Source organism: Opisthocomus hoazin, chromosome 7 (assembly GCF_030867145.1).
Source record: "Opisthocomus hoazin isolate bOpiHoa1 chromosome 7, bOpiHoa1.hap1, whole genome shotgun sequence".
NCBI classification, from domain to species: domain Eukaryota; kingdom Metazoa; phylum Chordata; class Aves; order Opisthocomiformes; family Opisthocomidae; genus Opisthocomus; species Opisthocomus hoazin.
This window is the reverse complement of record NC_134420.1, coordinates 69,277,931-69,295,085: the sequence shown is the minus strand read 5'-3', so window position 1 is coordinate 69,295,085 and position 17,155 is coordinate 69,277,931. Positions and strand designations below refer to the sequence as shown.

Sequence of the window (17,155 nt, the reverse complement as noted above, 5' to 3'; positions counted from 1 at the left end):
TCTCTTCTTCAGGCTGAACAAGCCCAGCTCCCTCAGCCTCTCCTCGTAGGAGAGATGCTCCAGTCCCCTCATCATCTTTGTATTTGTATTTCTGCCCATACATGACCAAACTCCACTTGTGTGTATTTTCCCATCGAATATCCATGATCTCGTACAAGTCATAGTTGTGAGACCGTGCCCTGAACTTGCAGATCTTTCTATCTGTTATCCAGACTTCGCCATCTGAGCATATAGGCACTTGAGGAGGATGCCCTCCCTCTTGATCAAGATTGTGAAAGTTCGCTTTGTGGGCTTCACTTTGGATACCTCCTCTGTCTGCCACACTTTCTCTCTTAAACTCTGTTATCAGGTGAACCTAAATTAAAGTTTTCTTCATCAGATGAGAGAGCTTGCTTGCTAAGATGTTCTTCCTTCTCTTTGTTAGGTGGAGCGTAACTCCTTCCAGTAGTCCTCCATCCTCAAACTAGACTCTCTGGCTGAGGAAGCTAAATCCTTGCTGGAGAGAGCAGCTCTGTAGCCAGATCGTTGCTAGCAACCAGTATGTGTGAGGATTTAACTGTTTCGCTGAAATTTGAAGGCCTAAAGGACCTTGCTCTTCTCTAAGCATTGCAGTCTAATGTATTGGATAAAGACTGCGCATGTCTGTAGGTAAAGGAGAAAACAGTGCACCAGTTTGCTTATTTTTAGATGCCTAGATTTTTATGACACGAGTTCTTGATGTGGAAACTCTTAACAACTTCCTTTATGAAAGAGAAAAACTTAATTGTGAACTAAAGTAAGTATGATCCAAGTTCCTACAAAAAACGGGTTTAGGATTATGTATTATTTGGATTTTGTTTCTTTATTTTAGGATTATGATCCTCCCAGTGAAGGGCAAGTGGTGAGAAGACTGGATAAAAGCTATCACAGGGATCCTGTCCTGACTCTTTTAGCCAAATTAAATCAAGCACCTGTAGCTGCACAAGAAGGAATGTACTGTTTGGAGGTAAGTTACAGTCCTTTTCCTGCCAATACAGTAGTTTTGAAGCGATGCTTTCTTACTCAAAAGTAGATAAAATACTTCAAGCATATCCTTCCTATTGGCTATAGAACATTCTCATATACTTCATGCCCTGCTAGAAGCGATCCCACTTCTGTTGGCTATGTTCTTGTGTGAAAATTCTTAAAATCAGTGAAGGCAGAGTGTTATTATAAGCAATTTAGCTGTACATAGTATCACATGTACCTAGTTTTCAAGGTGTGTATGTGACTATTCCAGTGTACCAGATTTGCCCTGTCATTTTGAACACCAGGGAGGTTTTCCATCGCTTCGGCAATATAAGTGGTAGGTTTAACAGTACAAGTTCACTGCACTTAACAGCCATGTGAGTGTTTTAGGGAGCTATGAAGAATGGCTCAGCAAATGTTTACATGCACTTCTGCATATGCTGGTGATACCGATCTTGGAACAAAACCTCAAAATATTCATATTCAGCTGGCAGAAAAAACAGGCTAACAAAAATACAGCTGTCTGCATCACAAAGGACAAAGGTCATTTTTTTTGTTACACATCTAAGTATTTTCTGTGTGGAATTTCGGATTGGGAATCTACTCTAACTGACGTAGTTGGAGGAATGTTTAAAGGAAGTGAACTTTGAATACTTGAAACATGGTTCATGAACACCTTCATTTACGGTAGTTCTTGCTTTTTGTGAATTTATCGATGCATGTGCAGTTTCTTCTGTCTTGATCAGTTCAGTCTAAATCACTAGTAACTTCACTCACCTCCTTAACTGTTGCTTTGTCTGTCTTTATTTTGCTTAATCAGCTTTGGTGGATGGATTTAGTGAAAAGCTTTCTGCAGTGTCAGCTCAGAGCCTGACTGTAGTTACAGTGATATTTGCTCATCAGGGCTGCCAATTACAAATGCATCTCTAATTTGCTTTTTCCCTTTCCCGTAGTCACAGACTGCTCAGTCTGTCTGTACAAGACACTAATAAATGCCCCCCCAGATTCTGACAAGGTGTGTGCAAGAATACTTTCTCATTTATAAGAGAAAGAATATTCTCCTAGATGTTCCTAGTATTGCCTTAGAGTGATACTGTGCACATGTGTGTATGTGTATTCAACTTGTTTTCCTCTGCAGAAGCAAACTGTTGTTTCTCTGCAGCTTTCAAATTCAGAATCCAGACAACCCATCCCTATTTTAAGTGCCATCCAAACCTACTTAAAAATTGAACTTTTTATCTGACATGCTGTGCAGCAGACACTCAATAGCTTTTAAATGCTTCCAGTGCTACAAGCTCAGGCCATGTGTGTAACTGTTACACAGTGGCCATGTGTGTAACATTAAAGACTTGATGTGCTAAAAATATAACTAAGGTTCTGATCACGTTGGGATACCACTAACAAAACAAGGGATCTTCTTGGTCTGTAAGTGATTCTTTTCTGTCCCGTAGTGATAAATGTAGGTCTTGCTTTCAAAACCAGTTAGATGATACCTCTATGCTAATAGTATAGACTTAAGTTTATGTATGCTGTAAGGGTTAATGTCATTAGAAAACAGTGCCTGGTTTTGGAAGAAGTACATTGGAGTTTTTGATACCTGCTGCTCTGATGTTGCTGTTCTATGTAGGATTCTGATGGTAGTGCTGGGGAGCTCAGTGCAGGTCAAAGACCGAGGCTGACCAGAGCAGCAGAAAGAATCCTAATGGGACGTTCAGTTTATATGGATCATCCAACTGCTCGGATCTCTGAGAACAGACCACACCAGGGGTTCCGGTCTCCATCGCCAGGGCTTGCCCAAATTGGAGGTACAGTTAGACTGTTATTTCTTCTCTGTGATAGTTATCTGGGTTCTGAGTTTTCTTCTGTAACAGTATCTGAAATAATTTCAGAGAGTATGTTCAAAATCCAGTATTAAAAATTTACAGGCAGTTGCTGAAACAAAATGATTAGCATTCCTATTCTGAGAACTGGATTTAATTCAAGCTATGTCTTCACTCTTCTTTGTCTGTAGTACTTTACAATTTGAACAAAATTCATGCCAAGTACCCACTTGCCCATTCAAGAGTTGACTTGTAAAGTATGTGTTTTATTCTTTCAAGTAAAATTCAGAAACACTTAAGTTTGACTGTTCTTCAAGTTGGTTTCCATGGGACAGATATTAACACTGGCAGTTCAAGCTGCTTCGCTCTGTCCCCTTACACAGCACTACTCATTGTTTTCATCACTACATCAAGGAGTCTCGAGTCTGCAGTGTCTCATGATCGGTAATGTATTTTAGCTCCATATATTCCTATAACAAAATGAAAAATCTTTTTTTCCCAGATGGGTAGTTGAGGTGCACACGTAGTGGCTTGTACAAAGTATTGTAGGTTGCTGTGGTAAAGCAGGGAAATTAATTTGTTTCTTTTCATTTGAAACTAGTGCTGTAACCAATGGCCCATCCTTCCTCTCCCTTATCTTTTTATCCCAGTTTCTCTATTGTTATCTGAAAATGTACTTCTATACTTGCTTAATTAAGCTGCTGCAAGCATGTAGAAACTCTTCATTTTGTAGACTGTGGTTTTAAATATGATTACACTAAACACTAAACTGAAATAGTTATTAAGCTGTTACAACACAAATGTGGCTGCACTGATTCATCAAAATTTGTTTAAAGTGATTAAACAGCTGGTTTTCTGTCCTTTTAATTTTCACTTTTATCAATTTGACAAGAGAAGCATATCTCACCCTTTGACCAGTAGGAAGTGGATTGAAATTGAATGTGTTCGACACGTGGCAAGAATAATCTCAGAGGAATAAGAGTTTGCTTGGTTTTGAACTGATTCACATTTGAACTGGTTATACAGAGAGTAAGCTTTTTAAGCTAGCTGTTACCTAACATTCTGGACCAGCTACACAGGTGGCAGTCTTGAAAATAGTTCTGGTACATTATATAATATCAAAATTTTACTTGAAAGTCGTTTGTTGAATGTTGTTTGAAGATTGGTTACATTAGGCTCCCTGGTTTAAGACATTTCTTGAAGTCACTTGTTTAACACTGTGTTGTTAGAGGACAGTCAGCACTAGGAACGCCGTGATGTAGGAATAAATTAGTGATCTAGATCAATCTGCGGTAAATCTCTAACAGTGCTCAGGACCGTACAGAGAGTTAGAAGATGCGCGTTAATTGGTGAACCTGTCTGCTAGGAGTATTTCCTTCTCAGCCAGACTATCCCTAGCTGTATCTGGCATAAGATGTTTGCATCTCCTCTGTATCTATTTTAAAAATTTATTTAATTTAATGTAGGATGCCCTTTGTCCTGTAAATACCTAACATTTTTCAAAACCAGATCCTGTATATGATGATGATGATCTAGAAACAGTGTGTTTCTCTAGTAATTTTTTTATGCTCATCTCTCTAAATCTTGTACTATTGTTTCTGTTGTTGCATTTTTTTCGGAGGGGGCAAACACCCTGGACTGACTACCAGAGGGGGAATGCCCTATGCTTTTACATAATCTGTAATAATCCCAGGCTGAGTTCTTTTGCATTCTAATGTTTTTTAACTTTGCTTCCCTCCCTGCCCACCTCTGAACACACAGCACAGCGTTCATTGACATTGCAAAGGAAATGTCATTGTATAAAAGATAGGATCTATATTTGAGACAAGAGTGTTTTCATATCAAGGAGGAACACAAAATCTTGTTTCCAGGTCCTTTTGGTAGCAAAGTCAGCATTGAATAGGAAACCACCTGTTCTTGTGGGGAGGTGGAAAGGGGGAAGGAATGGTCTGTGATTGTTTCCAGTTTTCTTCCAGATGTTTTTTGTCCGTCCACTGGTATGTGAGATTGCATGTCCTGCAAGTCAGGACAAAGTGCTATTTCTTGGTAGCCACAACAATTACAATGCAGGTCCATAATTTTATTTCAGAATGATTTTTAGGGGTAAAATTAAATAATTGTTGCACCAGTGGGTGTACAAGTTCATACATTTCAGAGTGTATATCTCTGTACATATAACCTTGCAGTGTGTACTCAGTTTCTCTGTCAGAATGAGTCACTCAGATATATCTGTACTAATTCTGGGGATTGTGTGTCTATGGGTATCTTCAGTTTTGTGACCAGTTTTTATTTGTATGATGGAAACATGATGTCTGTTTGTAGGATGGAGAAGATGTTGCTCAAGCAGGTGTATGACAGCATCCTGATAATCAGTCTTTCATTTGTAAATCCTTGTTTTCAGTGTTTAAAGTCATGGATATAAAAACCAACATGCAAATGAAATGTGGCACATGTAGTCTTAAAGTGAACAATAATTACAGTTAATTAAGAAATAATTATAGGTAATTAGGCCTAAAATTCATTCTTTGGCTCTGTGTGATAGCAGAAGGCTAAAGTTAGTTCGTGAGCTGTCAGTACATTTTTCATAAACATACTTTACACACTTGCAGGCTGCAAAGGCATGATAAATGCTGGATTATATAGCAAATTATCCCTTTAAAAAAGACTCCATACAGGTTTCTTTTCATTCAGACAACAGTGAAACATTTTCATGAAGAAGTCTTTCCAATATCTTTCCAATACACGTGATAAAGCTCATTAAGCATATAATGGTATGATGAAGTATACAGCTCTGAAGCTATCGTAAATGCTTGCCATGTTAGAGATCTACGGATGATAAACTGATTTATTTTTTTCAATTTCCACAGGCATGTATTTCTTATTTCTTTTTTCCCCATAAGAACAATTTAAGGGATATACAGTAAGCCATGTAGGGAGGAAATAATTCTCTTTAATGTTGCATGTCCCATTGCTGAATCTTAAAAGGCTCTACAACCTGACACATGGGTTGACTGGGAGATTATTGCTCCAGCTCATCAAGGAATTTTTTTCTCATTATTTTTTTCTCTCAGCAGAAATTCTTGGAGATGGAGATACAAGTCGTGGTCCAATGCTTATGGCCGAACTGGAATCGCAACCAGTTTCAGATCCTGTTCTGCAAGCAGCCCAGCCAAGCTGCAGGGGGACATCGCTCTCAGAGGATCTGTCCCAGGTAAACTCAAAAGATCTTTTCTGTGACCGGTCAGAAAGTGCAAACTGAAACCTAGGAAGAGAAGTTTTCCTGCTTCGCTATGGTGCCTGACATCACAGAAGTCCAGACCAAAGAGTTTCTACAGCTCGGACCTTCTCTTCTGCTTTTTTTTGCACTTCCTCACAGCTTCACTGGTCTCACAGGTTCTGATACTATTCATACTCAGTTCACATGGGGCATTCCAGTGTTTTAGGGGCACAGTGCTTCAAATACTGAAGAATAATGTGAGGGATATATGGGAGAGGAAGCAACAACAGAGGCTTGGCTTCACCAGTTGTAACCCACTGACTCAGCATTTCAGGAGCCTCAGTTGTCCTCGTAGGGGCAGGGTTGGAAAGGCGGTAACGATGAGGTACCTCAGAATACTTGAAGGTAGAGAAAGATCCTGTTGATTTCTTCTTGAAACCTATAGAGTTAATCTTGCTACTTTATGTATGTGCTGTTGCCTAGAGATGATGGTTTACTCACTAACTGAAGATAAAGTCAAATAGCAAGTGGCAAAAGCTAAAAATGAGGTAGCAGATTGCTCTTTAATATGTTAAGCTTCACAGCGTGTTTGAAAGTAATAATATACTTACCATGGTTGCTATGTTCATGGATGCATTCTGTCCTTCCCTGATGTTCTATATTAAAAATAACCTGAGGTATCTTATATTAACCTGTCTTTGGTTTAATGTTTTTGAGCCTCGATGTGTATTGTGCCACTGGTGTCTGAACAGTTCTTAAATATGTCATCTGAAGTGATGTGTTGCATCTTCAAAGAGGATTTTAAATGTCATACCTCTTTCACTTTGAGATCACCGGAACATGTTATTTCTTGGAATGACTGTTCACAGGCAAGACTGGATTCTGTTGGGGTGAAGCTCGTATCGTTGTTATTGTTTCACTAGCCAGAAGTAAAAGGGACGGAGAGGGTAAAACATGTTTCCTTCTTTTAGCACCATTAGCTGTGATAAAGAACCCAGTGATACCTGCGTCTCATGCTCTGGAGAATTAGCTGATGGGGTTAGGGTTGATTTTTGCTTGCCTGGGTACAGGCAAATGATAATGTACCACGTGTAAGATTACTCATGTACATAGTCTTACCTATGCAAGATATGGAATGTGTTCTGATACAGTGTCTTGCATAGAAAATAAACAGGTAGTTTATATATTATGTTATCTTCAGAAACGTTTTCTTGCATCTGACCCTGTGGGGTTTTTTGCCTGCTGACACGTAAATCTCACCCTCCCTCCAAACCAATGAAATCAGCCCCTGAGCTTTGTGTGAGTGTTTTTTTCTGGTTTGTTTTTTACTCCCCAAACAAAATTATGTCTTCCTGTGTGTGGATGTTCCTCACATACAACTCCAAATCACTGTTTCTCATGGGCTGATTTTTTTCCTTTTCTATGATGTGACCATACCTGTAAGCAATAACCACTGTAAATGTCTGTCCAGGTTGAGGCAAAGCCATGCTCCACAAGACTCTCTACTGGATCTGTACATCCTTCTCTGAAAAAAAAAAAAAAATCCCCATACCAGATGATTTGAAAGCTTGTTTTGACAGCGTCTATCTACTGTGTAACAATGATGAACCTTTCCCCTAGTTTCAGTTAGGGGTGGCATCTGTATTCAGATCTGTGGCTGGATCTGCTTTGTCACCTGCCTGTAGGAAGCAGATTTTCTGGTAACATAATATTAGCTAAGAGTGCAAGAGATACTCAGGCTTTCAGAATGATTCATTCTATGTGATGTTTAAGGCGATAATCACTTTAAACTTCTTAAAAGATTTTCTCCCAACTTAGTCACTGACACTCACATCAGCTGTTTCACATCTTGTTTTTCATCCCCAGGCAGTGTTTTGCCTTCATTGAAATGAAGATGTATCAGCTACATACAAAGCAGGAAGACTAATCTGTTTAGGAGCAAAACTAGGCTTTTCATGGTGTTTGCTGAGAGGCCAGAGAAAATACACAGTATTTCAGATGGGGTCCAGCTGGGCCTTGGGTTTGGTAGAGCTTTGCTGTGATTTAACTGGGAATGATCCTCCTGGATGTTAGGGCTTGTTATGGAAAAGCTTGGGTGGTTTCTGTAATCTATCTGAGCAGGACCCTCTTCTGAGAGAGGCTGTGGGCAGTTGCATGGAGCTGCTGTATACGTGCTGCTTGTTTGCTCCCTGGCACGGGTGTGTGGATCAGATTCTGACCAACAGAAAGAGCATTGTCTTTTCATGTAGGGCAGGAGCAAAAGCCTTCTTTTAGTCACGAAAAGTGAAGTCTCTGTAGTCACTCACTCCAAAACAAATGGCTTAAGTCATACAGGAATTTTCTTATCTACCCAAATTCTTTGGCTGCTCCTCCATTTCTGGCATTGGATTTTTGTGAGATTTATATATGCTTTTAGCCACTGTTAGAATGCCAGACTGAATGCCTCTTCGGTTTGACCCCTTCTGTCCATTCTTGTGCAACAATACAGGAATGAACTGTTATTTGTGGCCACTTTGCCCCTGTGCTCTCAGCTGTAAGAAGTCAGAGATGACTAGGAGGAAGCTGGGCTTTTCCTATTCTAGATAAATCATTTTGATCGGGAGGGACGTGAACACTGAAAGTCATGTTTGTGTGGCTAAACATTTTGAATATGATAAATCTAAATAATTTGAAGTCTCAAATCCATTGTTAAAATCTTAGAAAATCAGTTGTGAAAAATTTTCGTTATGCTCTTATATAAGTATGAATATTTTTATACAATCAACATTTTTAAAGTGGGATTGTCACTTTGGTATTCTCATTACCTTTCATTTTTTCAGTATTTCAAGACATGGGTTTTTAATCTTCTAGGAATATGTAATTGCAGGTTATGAATCTATGTGTTATCTCAACTTCTGTTTGCACCTCAGTTCAGTTTAAACTGGTTTTTGGTTTGTCTTATGAAAAATCCAAAACAGACCAAAGACTTCAAATGGACTCATGCTTACGTTTAATGTTCTGTAACGTTGGTAGCTTTCGGTCACATTTCCATGAGAGCTTCCTGCTTTCAGAACACCATCTCAACTCTTTCTTACCTTGTCAGCGGGGAACAATGAACCGAGTTGGTCAACATGACAGTGTGTAGAGGTACCCGAGTTAGTGCCAATCCTAACTGGTCTATCCATGACCATAGTGCCTTGTGAAGATGCCAGCTTGATCTCAGATGTGTGCATATTCACTTTTGTCAGCTTAAGCTCACTGCTGTGCTGGTGAGGTTCTGTTGGTGCTTGTTAGAGATGACAACCATAGGCCTCTACGCTTTGTTCACTGGGGAGTGTAAATGTGCCATGCAGCCACTGAGGAAAAGACAGTGACTGAACAGGTTCTCTTTTTGTTCCCGCTGTTTTTTGCAACACTGGCTTAAATGATAGTTGAGTACATGAGAAGCAGTATCATTATGGTTGAGATTTGTGTTACTGTAGGAGACAGTTGTTAGCTGAAAGAAATGGAAAGCCCTGATTGCGTAGTTGGCACCATGCTTATTGTTTGCCAGACATAAACATTTTCTTCTTTTCGTTTATATTTTTGGCTGCTTGTGGCCCCCACAGTAGTGGAGGGTTTCTCTTGCAGAACTGAACCATACTTTCCTTTTCTTCCTCTTCAGCTTTTGAGGAGTAAAATACTGTCATCAGGTCTTCGAGAGAATATCCATGCCATTGCTTCTCAGGGAAAATAATTTTCACAGAAGTGATACGGCAGTTCTGTCCATAGGCTCCAAATGCAGTGAGATATGCAAACATTTATGATCTTTCCCATGTTCTTCCTTCTTTAAGAATCTTCCTCAAAAATGTTACATTCATCTGTGAGATCAGCAGAATAACTTAAGAAATCAAATTTATTTGTCTTAGAGAATGCTTAAGCCTTGTAGGTCGCCATGACTCTGTTTTTGACTTTTCATGTTTCCTGTCTACACTTAGTGGAATGTCCTTGGCCACAATTCCCGCTCCAGTTAACGCATAAGACAACAAGTGTACTTGACAAATGTGGTGTCTCCCTTTTTAACACACAAAGTGTTTGTTTCTTCTAAGAAACTGTTTTTGCATAGTGCATTGCTGCAGACCTAGGTCCTGAAGCGAATTTCAGGAAGAGTGGAAAAACATGATGAAGCAAATAGATTTTATACTTGGCGTGGGTTTTCCAACCTGCGTGCTGAATTTTTTCTTTTTCTTTCCATTTTCAACTTTCCCTTTTTACTTGGGAGGATAATACCTAGGGAGAAGTCCTGGGTATAGAAGAAAGCCAGAGAAATCTTATGTTCTTTCTGCCACATGCTTTGAGTAGAAATTGAGGGTCTCATGTGTCTTCAGATTTAAATGGCACTTTGCCATACCTACCGCTCCCAGGATGTTTGTCTAGAGGAAACAGCATTGCAGTAGGCTAATTCATGTCTGCGTTCTTGTGAACCCAAAAGGAAGAAGAACAAGTGCATATCCTTTAATGAATCTTTAAAAACATCTTTGGATGTTTCTTGAAGCTCCACATAATTTTACTGTGCTTCTACATCAGAAGTCAGATTTGTAACATGGTTTTAATGTATGATATGTAGGAGGAGAGCCGAGGAGCTGCACAAGTTGAGACTGTGAGACCCCGAGTTATTCATGTGAGAAGGAAGTCTGAAGAGATGCAACAAGAAGGTAAATCAGTATCAATAAGCAAACATAGTTATTTCAGTGAAGCCTGTCACTCCTAAATATTTTTTATACTCATGTATAATAGCATTCTGATTTTTAAAAAATTTTGTGTTCATGACTACCAAATTCCTGAAATTTCCAAACGTTTATATACAGTGTGTATAAATCTGTGTACATAGTTATGATATTGTTGGGGTGCACTGAAAGGATTGGAAATGCATCTGTGTGTAAGTCATCAGAATCCTTGCAATTCAGTATTTATTTAAATTTTTATTTGCCAAGAGCATTACAATGTGCGTGTTATGTAGTCAGCTGAATCTTAATTGCTTTATAGAATGCTGTTCAGCAAACAAAATATTCATAATGTAATGATAGATGGCAGTGGTTCATACATGTGAGAAAATGCAAGGGTACTAGAGGAGAACTGAAAGATAATACAAAGTTAAGATCACGCAAATACGAAAGAAAGGTACTTCTGGTGTTAAAATGGCCTGGTTTGAGATGGGCTTCAAGCTAGTGAGTAACAGTGATTTTTCTTTTGTGAAGGACACTGGGTATTATCTATGCATAACCATGCTGGTTTTTGAGATTACTTAACAGTGTTTGTTGAAAGTGTTAAGGATACTGCATGAGGAGAAATTTTTCCATTTATTTATTGTAGCTCAAGTCAGTGTTGGAATAACATAAACTGTGCGTGTTACTGCGATATAATTTTTTTTAGCAGATAATGGGTTTGTGGAGGTGGTACAGTGAGATATGGAGCAGTTTTAATCATGCGTGCTAAGAATAGAAATCTAAAAACCTGGGTGTCTACAAAATATGCAATTATAATTGCTCCACCCTAGCATAGACAAATTCTTCCTTCAAGCCCTTTTAAAAATCATTCTTTGAACTTCTTCCATTTAATTTTTTTAAAACATATAATCAAATTATAATTCTGATGGAATTATTTTGTTTCAACTATTTATAAGTGGTAAGAAGAACCCTAGACCAATGTTGCTGGTTGTGGGAATTGGAACCTAATTTTATATATGAAGAAAGTTACGAATAATCTAAAACTTAAGCTTCTGCGGACAATTAACAGAAAAGCTTACAAAGCTGAAGTGGCACACCGTAGTGCATGCCTGTGTTCTGTTGTAGGGACATTTATCAATGTGAGTTTTTAAAATTGGGATATAAAAACTTAATTTATTAAAAAATGGGGGTTAACTCTTTTATGTAATACTCGTGGAAAATACTGCAATGTTTTTTTTTTCCAGTAGTAAAAATGGTGGTTTTCCTCTGGTGTTCAGAAAATGCAAATTGCTTAAGGAAAGTGAATTTCCAGTAAGTTGAGTATGACCTTTAAATTTCCAAAAAGGAAATTAGGTGCCTTGCAGGGTCAACTTGTTTCCAACTTTAAAAGCAGTTTTTCTTAATAGTGGTTATAGGAATCTTCCTTTTCTTCGTCTTCTCCAACATTTCCTATCAAGCATCAGAGGGAAGGAGGAAAGGAGGGGATACGCTTCCTAACACTTCATGCTTTTACACCTCGACTCTGTCTCAAAGTGTTGACAAGACAGCACTTCCAGCCTTTATCATTGAGTGGGGTGTTAGAGAGGGATGGAAATGGAGTAAAATATTTTTTTATCTAATCTGTTGTTTTCTGGAATATTTATATTAAAAAATAATTTGCCTATACTGTAATACAAGGTTTTTGGGCACAGTCTAGCTATGCCTGTGTGTCAGAGGAAGATGTTTGACCACGAGATGGCAGTAGTCAATTTTCTTTGAGAAGAACATAGGGAAAAAAGATGATTTATATACCAGGATAATTTAAATCTCACTCAAAGTATACATATTTAATGAGCCAATAAAAATCTATAGGATTTGCAAATGGAAACAACTGTCTGTCAGTTTTAACCAGAAGGTCTTGTCTCCAGAAGCTTCACCATGGTGAACTTAATCAGTCAAAAAGTTGAGGGTAAAAATTAATAGCAGTCATTTGAAAGAAAAATGAAAACTTGCAATATGATAAGTATACATAGGTTTAAGTAAATACAACGTTTTAAAATTATGAGCATCTGTTACTGTAAGTTCAAAGCACCCCATTTATAAAAACTTCATGTCAGACGGTTGCCTTTACTGCGATAGCAAGGGACAATGAGTACTTGCCTGAAAACGGAGAAGCATTTCAGAGGCAGGATCAGTTAGGTGTTTTTTCAGTGTTTAAAGGGTAAATGGTTTATTGGTATTAGAGCTTAGAAAATCTGGAGCCCTGAAATGAAGTGTGGATTCAGGGTGTTTGGAGAAAAGGGAAATTGTTTTGGCCTTAGTGTTGGATGTGAAAAAAGCGCCTTTTTTAATTTAATTGATATATACATGACAAGATTTGATTCCTCTTCTGTCTATGGTGGCAAATATATATATGATAGAGCTTTCTCTTGTTGTTTTAGAAATTTTTGTGGTCTATAGTGAACATGTGTTTTTACTGAAAGAAAGTTGATTGATGTCTTCTAATGAAAGTTGAAGTTCAGTAGGACTGTTACAATATCATGCCTGAAAGGGTAATGTCTCCTGAAAGTTACAACTGAAAATAAAGCCTGAATGTATTATTAATTGAAATGTGTGCCTTCTCTAGACATAGTGGAGACAGTGGTTTGAAAACATATATTTGTAGTATATAATATGCATGCATATATATTTTTGGCTTTATAATACCCTTTAATCTTTGTACCATTCTTTCATATATCTTCATAAATTTAATGTGATAATAATTGTTATGGTTGGTGAATGCACATCTTTCCAGAATACAAGCATTTTCAGGCTTACATTAACATGATTCAGAATTTTTTAATTAAAATGAAAGAACAGGTGGCAATGCTTGACTGCAGAGCGTTTTTAAACTTTAATATGAGCAGCTCAGAACCAAGAGGTAGGTGTATCTTCACTTAATTATTTTTCTACAGCACAGACTCTCAAAACGTGGCCTAGAGAGCACAACTTCATGATAGTAATTCCTTTTTATCTCCAGCTAGTGAATTATATTCAGGCAGCCATAAGTACATGGGAAAGTAATATTGGGACACTAAGCAATTGGCTTTGTTGCCACAGAGAGATTGCACAATTGCTCGTGGGAGGAGATGATCTGTGCAATAAATAAATAAGAAGGCAAGAAACCTTTAAAACAATCTGTATAAAAAATAAAGCTTCCAGAGTCCCTGTTTGGTATTGAAAAAGGGCTACTTCTGTGTTAACGTTGACATTATGCTTTATTGAAAACTGTAATACTGAAGATATGGGTATAACTAAATAACTTCTTGGCCTCTCTTCTTCAGCCAGGGATTGCTCTGAGTTAGGTTTTGGGTTATTTTTTCTTAAAACTATTGTGGCATGAGGCAAATCTCTAACAGATGCTTCAAGGAAGGAAGAAGATTAGGATAAGGCTAAAGGTCTTTATTTTTTTTCTTGGAACTGGAACTGTTTTGGTCAAATTCTTAACAACTGTTCTACTGAAAGTTTACGGTCTCCTTAATATCCTGCTGGTTCTTTTTTTGGACTGAATTTCGCTAAAGGCTTTTGCTAAAGACAGTCTATACCACCCTGAAAAGAGCAGCTAGTGAAGAAAACAGAACTATTCTTTCACACTGTAGACAGAGTACCACGACAAACTGAGAGGAGAGGTAGGAATCGTTTGCATAACCTACATTGCTTCCTGAATTTGACTAATTTCTGAGAAGATCTTGGAAATGGAAGTAATGAAATCACTTAGCTTTAATTAGGGCATTTTACAAGCAAATGTGCTGTAGAGGTTTATGTAAGTTTTTCAGTGCTTCCTGAGAAATCTTACTTCTGGTCTATTTTGACGCTGTTTTTCCTATACAGTCACCTCTCCATGATATCAGATGGCTCATTGGCGTAATTCAGTTAATGTATTTTACATTCGGGCCAGTAAGGAAATGCAAAGCTATTTTTCCCACAGAAACGGTCTTTTCTGTAAGCAGTCATTAGCTTTTAGGTACTCCAGGTGGTTTAGAACACCAGTTCTCAAAGAGTTTTCCTTTGCTTTTTCTGCACATGTGGCCAGAGCAATTATGTGATGGCTCATGCATTAGAAAACATGCATCTGAGTAATAAAAATGCATTTTGCATAATATCCCTACATAAAATCCTCAGTAGCCACACTTGAGAGTTTCTAGTTTGAATTACTGTAAGTCAATATTGAGCTGTCTTACAGTACACTTGGAATGGGAGTTTTAAATTTTTTGACTTTTTGTAAATATTATTTATCTGTTAAGAAGTGCCATTTATAGCTATGATTGCTTTTTTTCCCCACTGAGTTACTTCAGTTATTTTTCAGACAGAATGTTAAAACAGAACTTTGATTTTTAATAGCTTAAGGCAAAGTCATGTGTAGAGTTGTTGTTGTAGACAATGATGTTGTGCTGCCGAGGGTGTGTTCTGCTGCTTCAAGTTTTGGTCCTGAGAAACTGAGCACCAGGAACTGCTGTGGGTTTCGTGGGACTGTGCACATCCTTGCACCCATTCCCAACAGAACTCTTTCTGGGAGATGATCCTCCGGTCTCCTAGACCTTTCTTTCCCTTGCTTATTTGTGCAAAAGGAGCGAACAAGAGGAACTACTAACAAGTTCAGAGAGCACATGAAGCACAAATCTCCCCGGTATGTTTTTTAGACTCCTTGAATGTCACTTGGTTGTTTCAGGCATCTTAATTGAAATCCAGGTAATCAGGTGGAGAAGTGAAAAACTAAAAAACCCAGTTTATACTTGAAAACTGTGCCAAGCAGGCTTATATTGCCTTGCAGTCTGAGGATATCCTACTGACTGGCATGCTCAGGTAGAAGTCATTCTCCTCTGTAGTCCAGTGCCACACCCCGTATTACCTGGCCCTTTACTTACTGATCTGTACGCATGAGGTTTTTGTTCGCTTGGCAGTTTTCTTCTAAGAAGCTGAGAGTTAGTTCTCCTCTTACTACATGCCTCCTTAAATGGCGCAGAGGTATACAGTGCTCTCCCTGCTGCAGTATTGCCAAGACATTTCTCTGACCTTGTGCCGAGGCTTTTGCTGGGGGAGGTATGTGCACAGGCAGAAAACTTCCCCATTTAGTCTTCCCTTGGTGCCAGTACAGATGATGCGTTACACCCATCGTGAAATCTGCACAGCTCTGTGTGTGTTCAAGTTTCCCTTGTACAGTCCACATGAGAATCAGCTTCCGCTCCGTGCTGGATGTGTGTATGGTTAGTCATTGGAGGGAAGATATTTTGCACTTTTCATGCAGTAAAAAGAATAAAGCAGGATAACTTCCATTGAAGGAGTGTTTCTGCTCAGAGGTTTTAAGTTCAGGAGGTGAGGCTGGCATCTATAGCAGGTGAAAGCAGTTCACAGTTACTTCTTGCTCCCATTTGGTCAGATCTTTGTGTTTAAAGTCCATGTATTTTGCTGAGGTTCAGGGTGTATTCCTGTACCAAGTCCCTCCTTTGGTCTGTACACAGCAGCGATTTTCACTGAAATTCCAGCACCGGTTGGTTTTTTTCTGGGGAAAGGGAAAGAAATTCTTACTCAAACTGACATGATCACTACTTAAAGGATTACTTCCTCTGGAGACTGTCAAATACTTGGATTTTTACTTGTCTTTTTTCAGATTTACTGGGGCTCAAGGTAAATATCCAGAAATCTCATCTGATTCCCTCTTCAAGCCTAGATTTTAAAGGATTGCATGTGATCTAATCCAGTGACCTGTGGCATCCCTCAGAGTCCATTTTATGTATCATAAACCTGAAGTTCAGGGCAATGACAAAATTAAGCCTGGTATTTCACTCGTACATGGGGGTTGTAATGTGCAAATAATGAGGGACTAGTCCTTTTTTTAAGCTGAAAACCCAAGGTACTGCTGCATCAAGCATCCAGCGTACATTCTGGAGTTTGTATGTTCTTTTTGCCTCAAAATATCATGTGGTGCCCAGTATGGGTGACTGGTGAGCATCAGCCGTCTGTTTCGCGTCACACAGACAGCAGAGGCTTCTGGGGATCTTCTGTTCTTAAGCATATCTTAATCATGTAAAGGATTTTTACTTCCAAATTTATTAAATTTCTTAAAAAAAAATCGATTAGTAAATGCTTTTAGAACACTGGTGGCTCTCTGCTGGAACCAAAGCAGTCCAGACTTCCAGGCAGTTCTGCGAAGCTGCATGCGGCACCATTGCCTCATCCCTGCAGCGTGGATTTCTCCATATTTTCCATTTTCCCCCCTTTTTTCCAGTTTAGGGGTTTTTTTGACAGTTGGTTGGGTTTGTTTTTTGTTGTTTTTTTTTTTTTTTTTTGGTGTGGGTTGGGGTTTTTTGTAGCTTGTGCCTCGAGTGGCCAGGCAGATTCTAGGCAGAATTCCCATTAAGAGGAGAACACCTCTTGCTGCTGCGTATCCCCTCTGATGAGTTGGGATGTACTAGCTGGGAGCCCTAAGT

General features: G+C 38.7%; 1 protein-coding gene across 11 annotated transcripts in view; it reads left to right on the top strand.

Moving 5' to 3' along the window:
• The window catches only part of KIAA0586 (KIAA0586 ortholog), a 75,524-nt gene that overhangs the window by 40,002 nt on the left and 18,367 nt on the right, over positions 1-17,155 (top strand). For 5 of the 11 annotated variants that reach the window (XM_075426980.1, XM_075426979.1, XM_075426977.1 and 2 more), the window contains 4 exons: positions 851-985; positions 2,615-2,792; positions 5,879-6,018; positions 10,610-10,697. In XM_075426980.1, coding sequence (XP_075283095.1) covers positions 851-985; positions 2,615-2,792; positions 5,879-6,018; positions 10,610-10,697 — 541 coding nt within the window. Of the gene's footprint in view, positions 1-850; positions 986-2,614; positions 2,793-5,878; positions 6,019-10,609; positions 10,698-17,155 lie in introns of those variants that run through there. The other 6 variants (XM_075426985.1, XM_075426984.1, XM_075426983.1 and 3 more) reach the window with 3 other exon arrangements.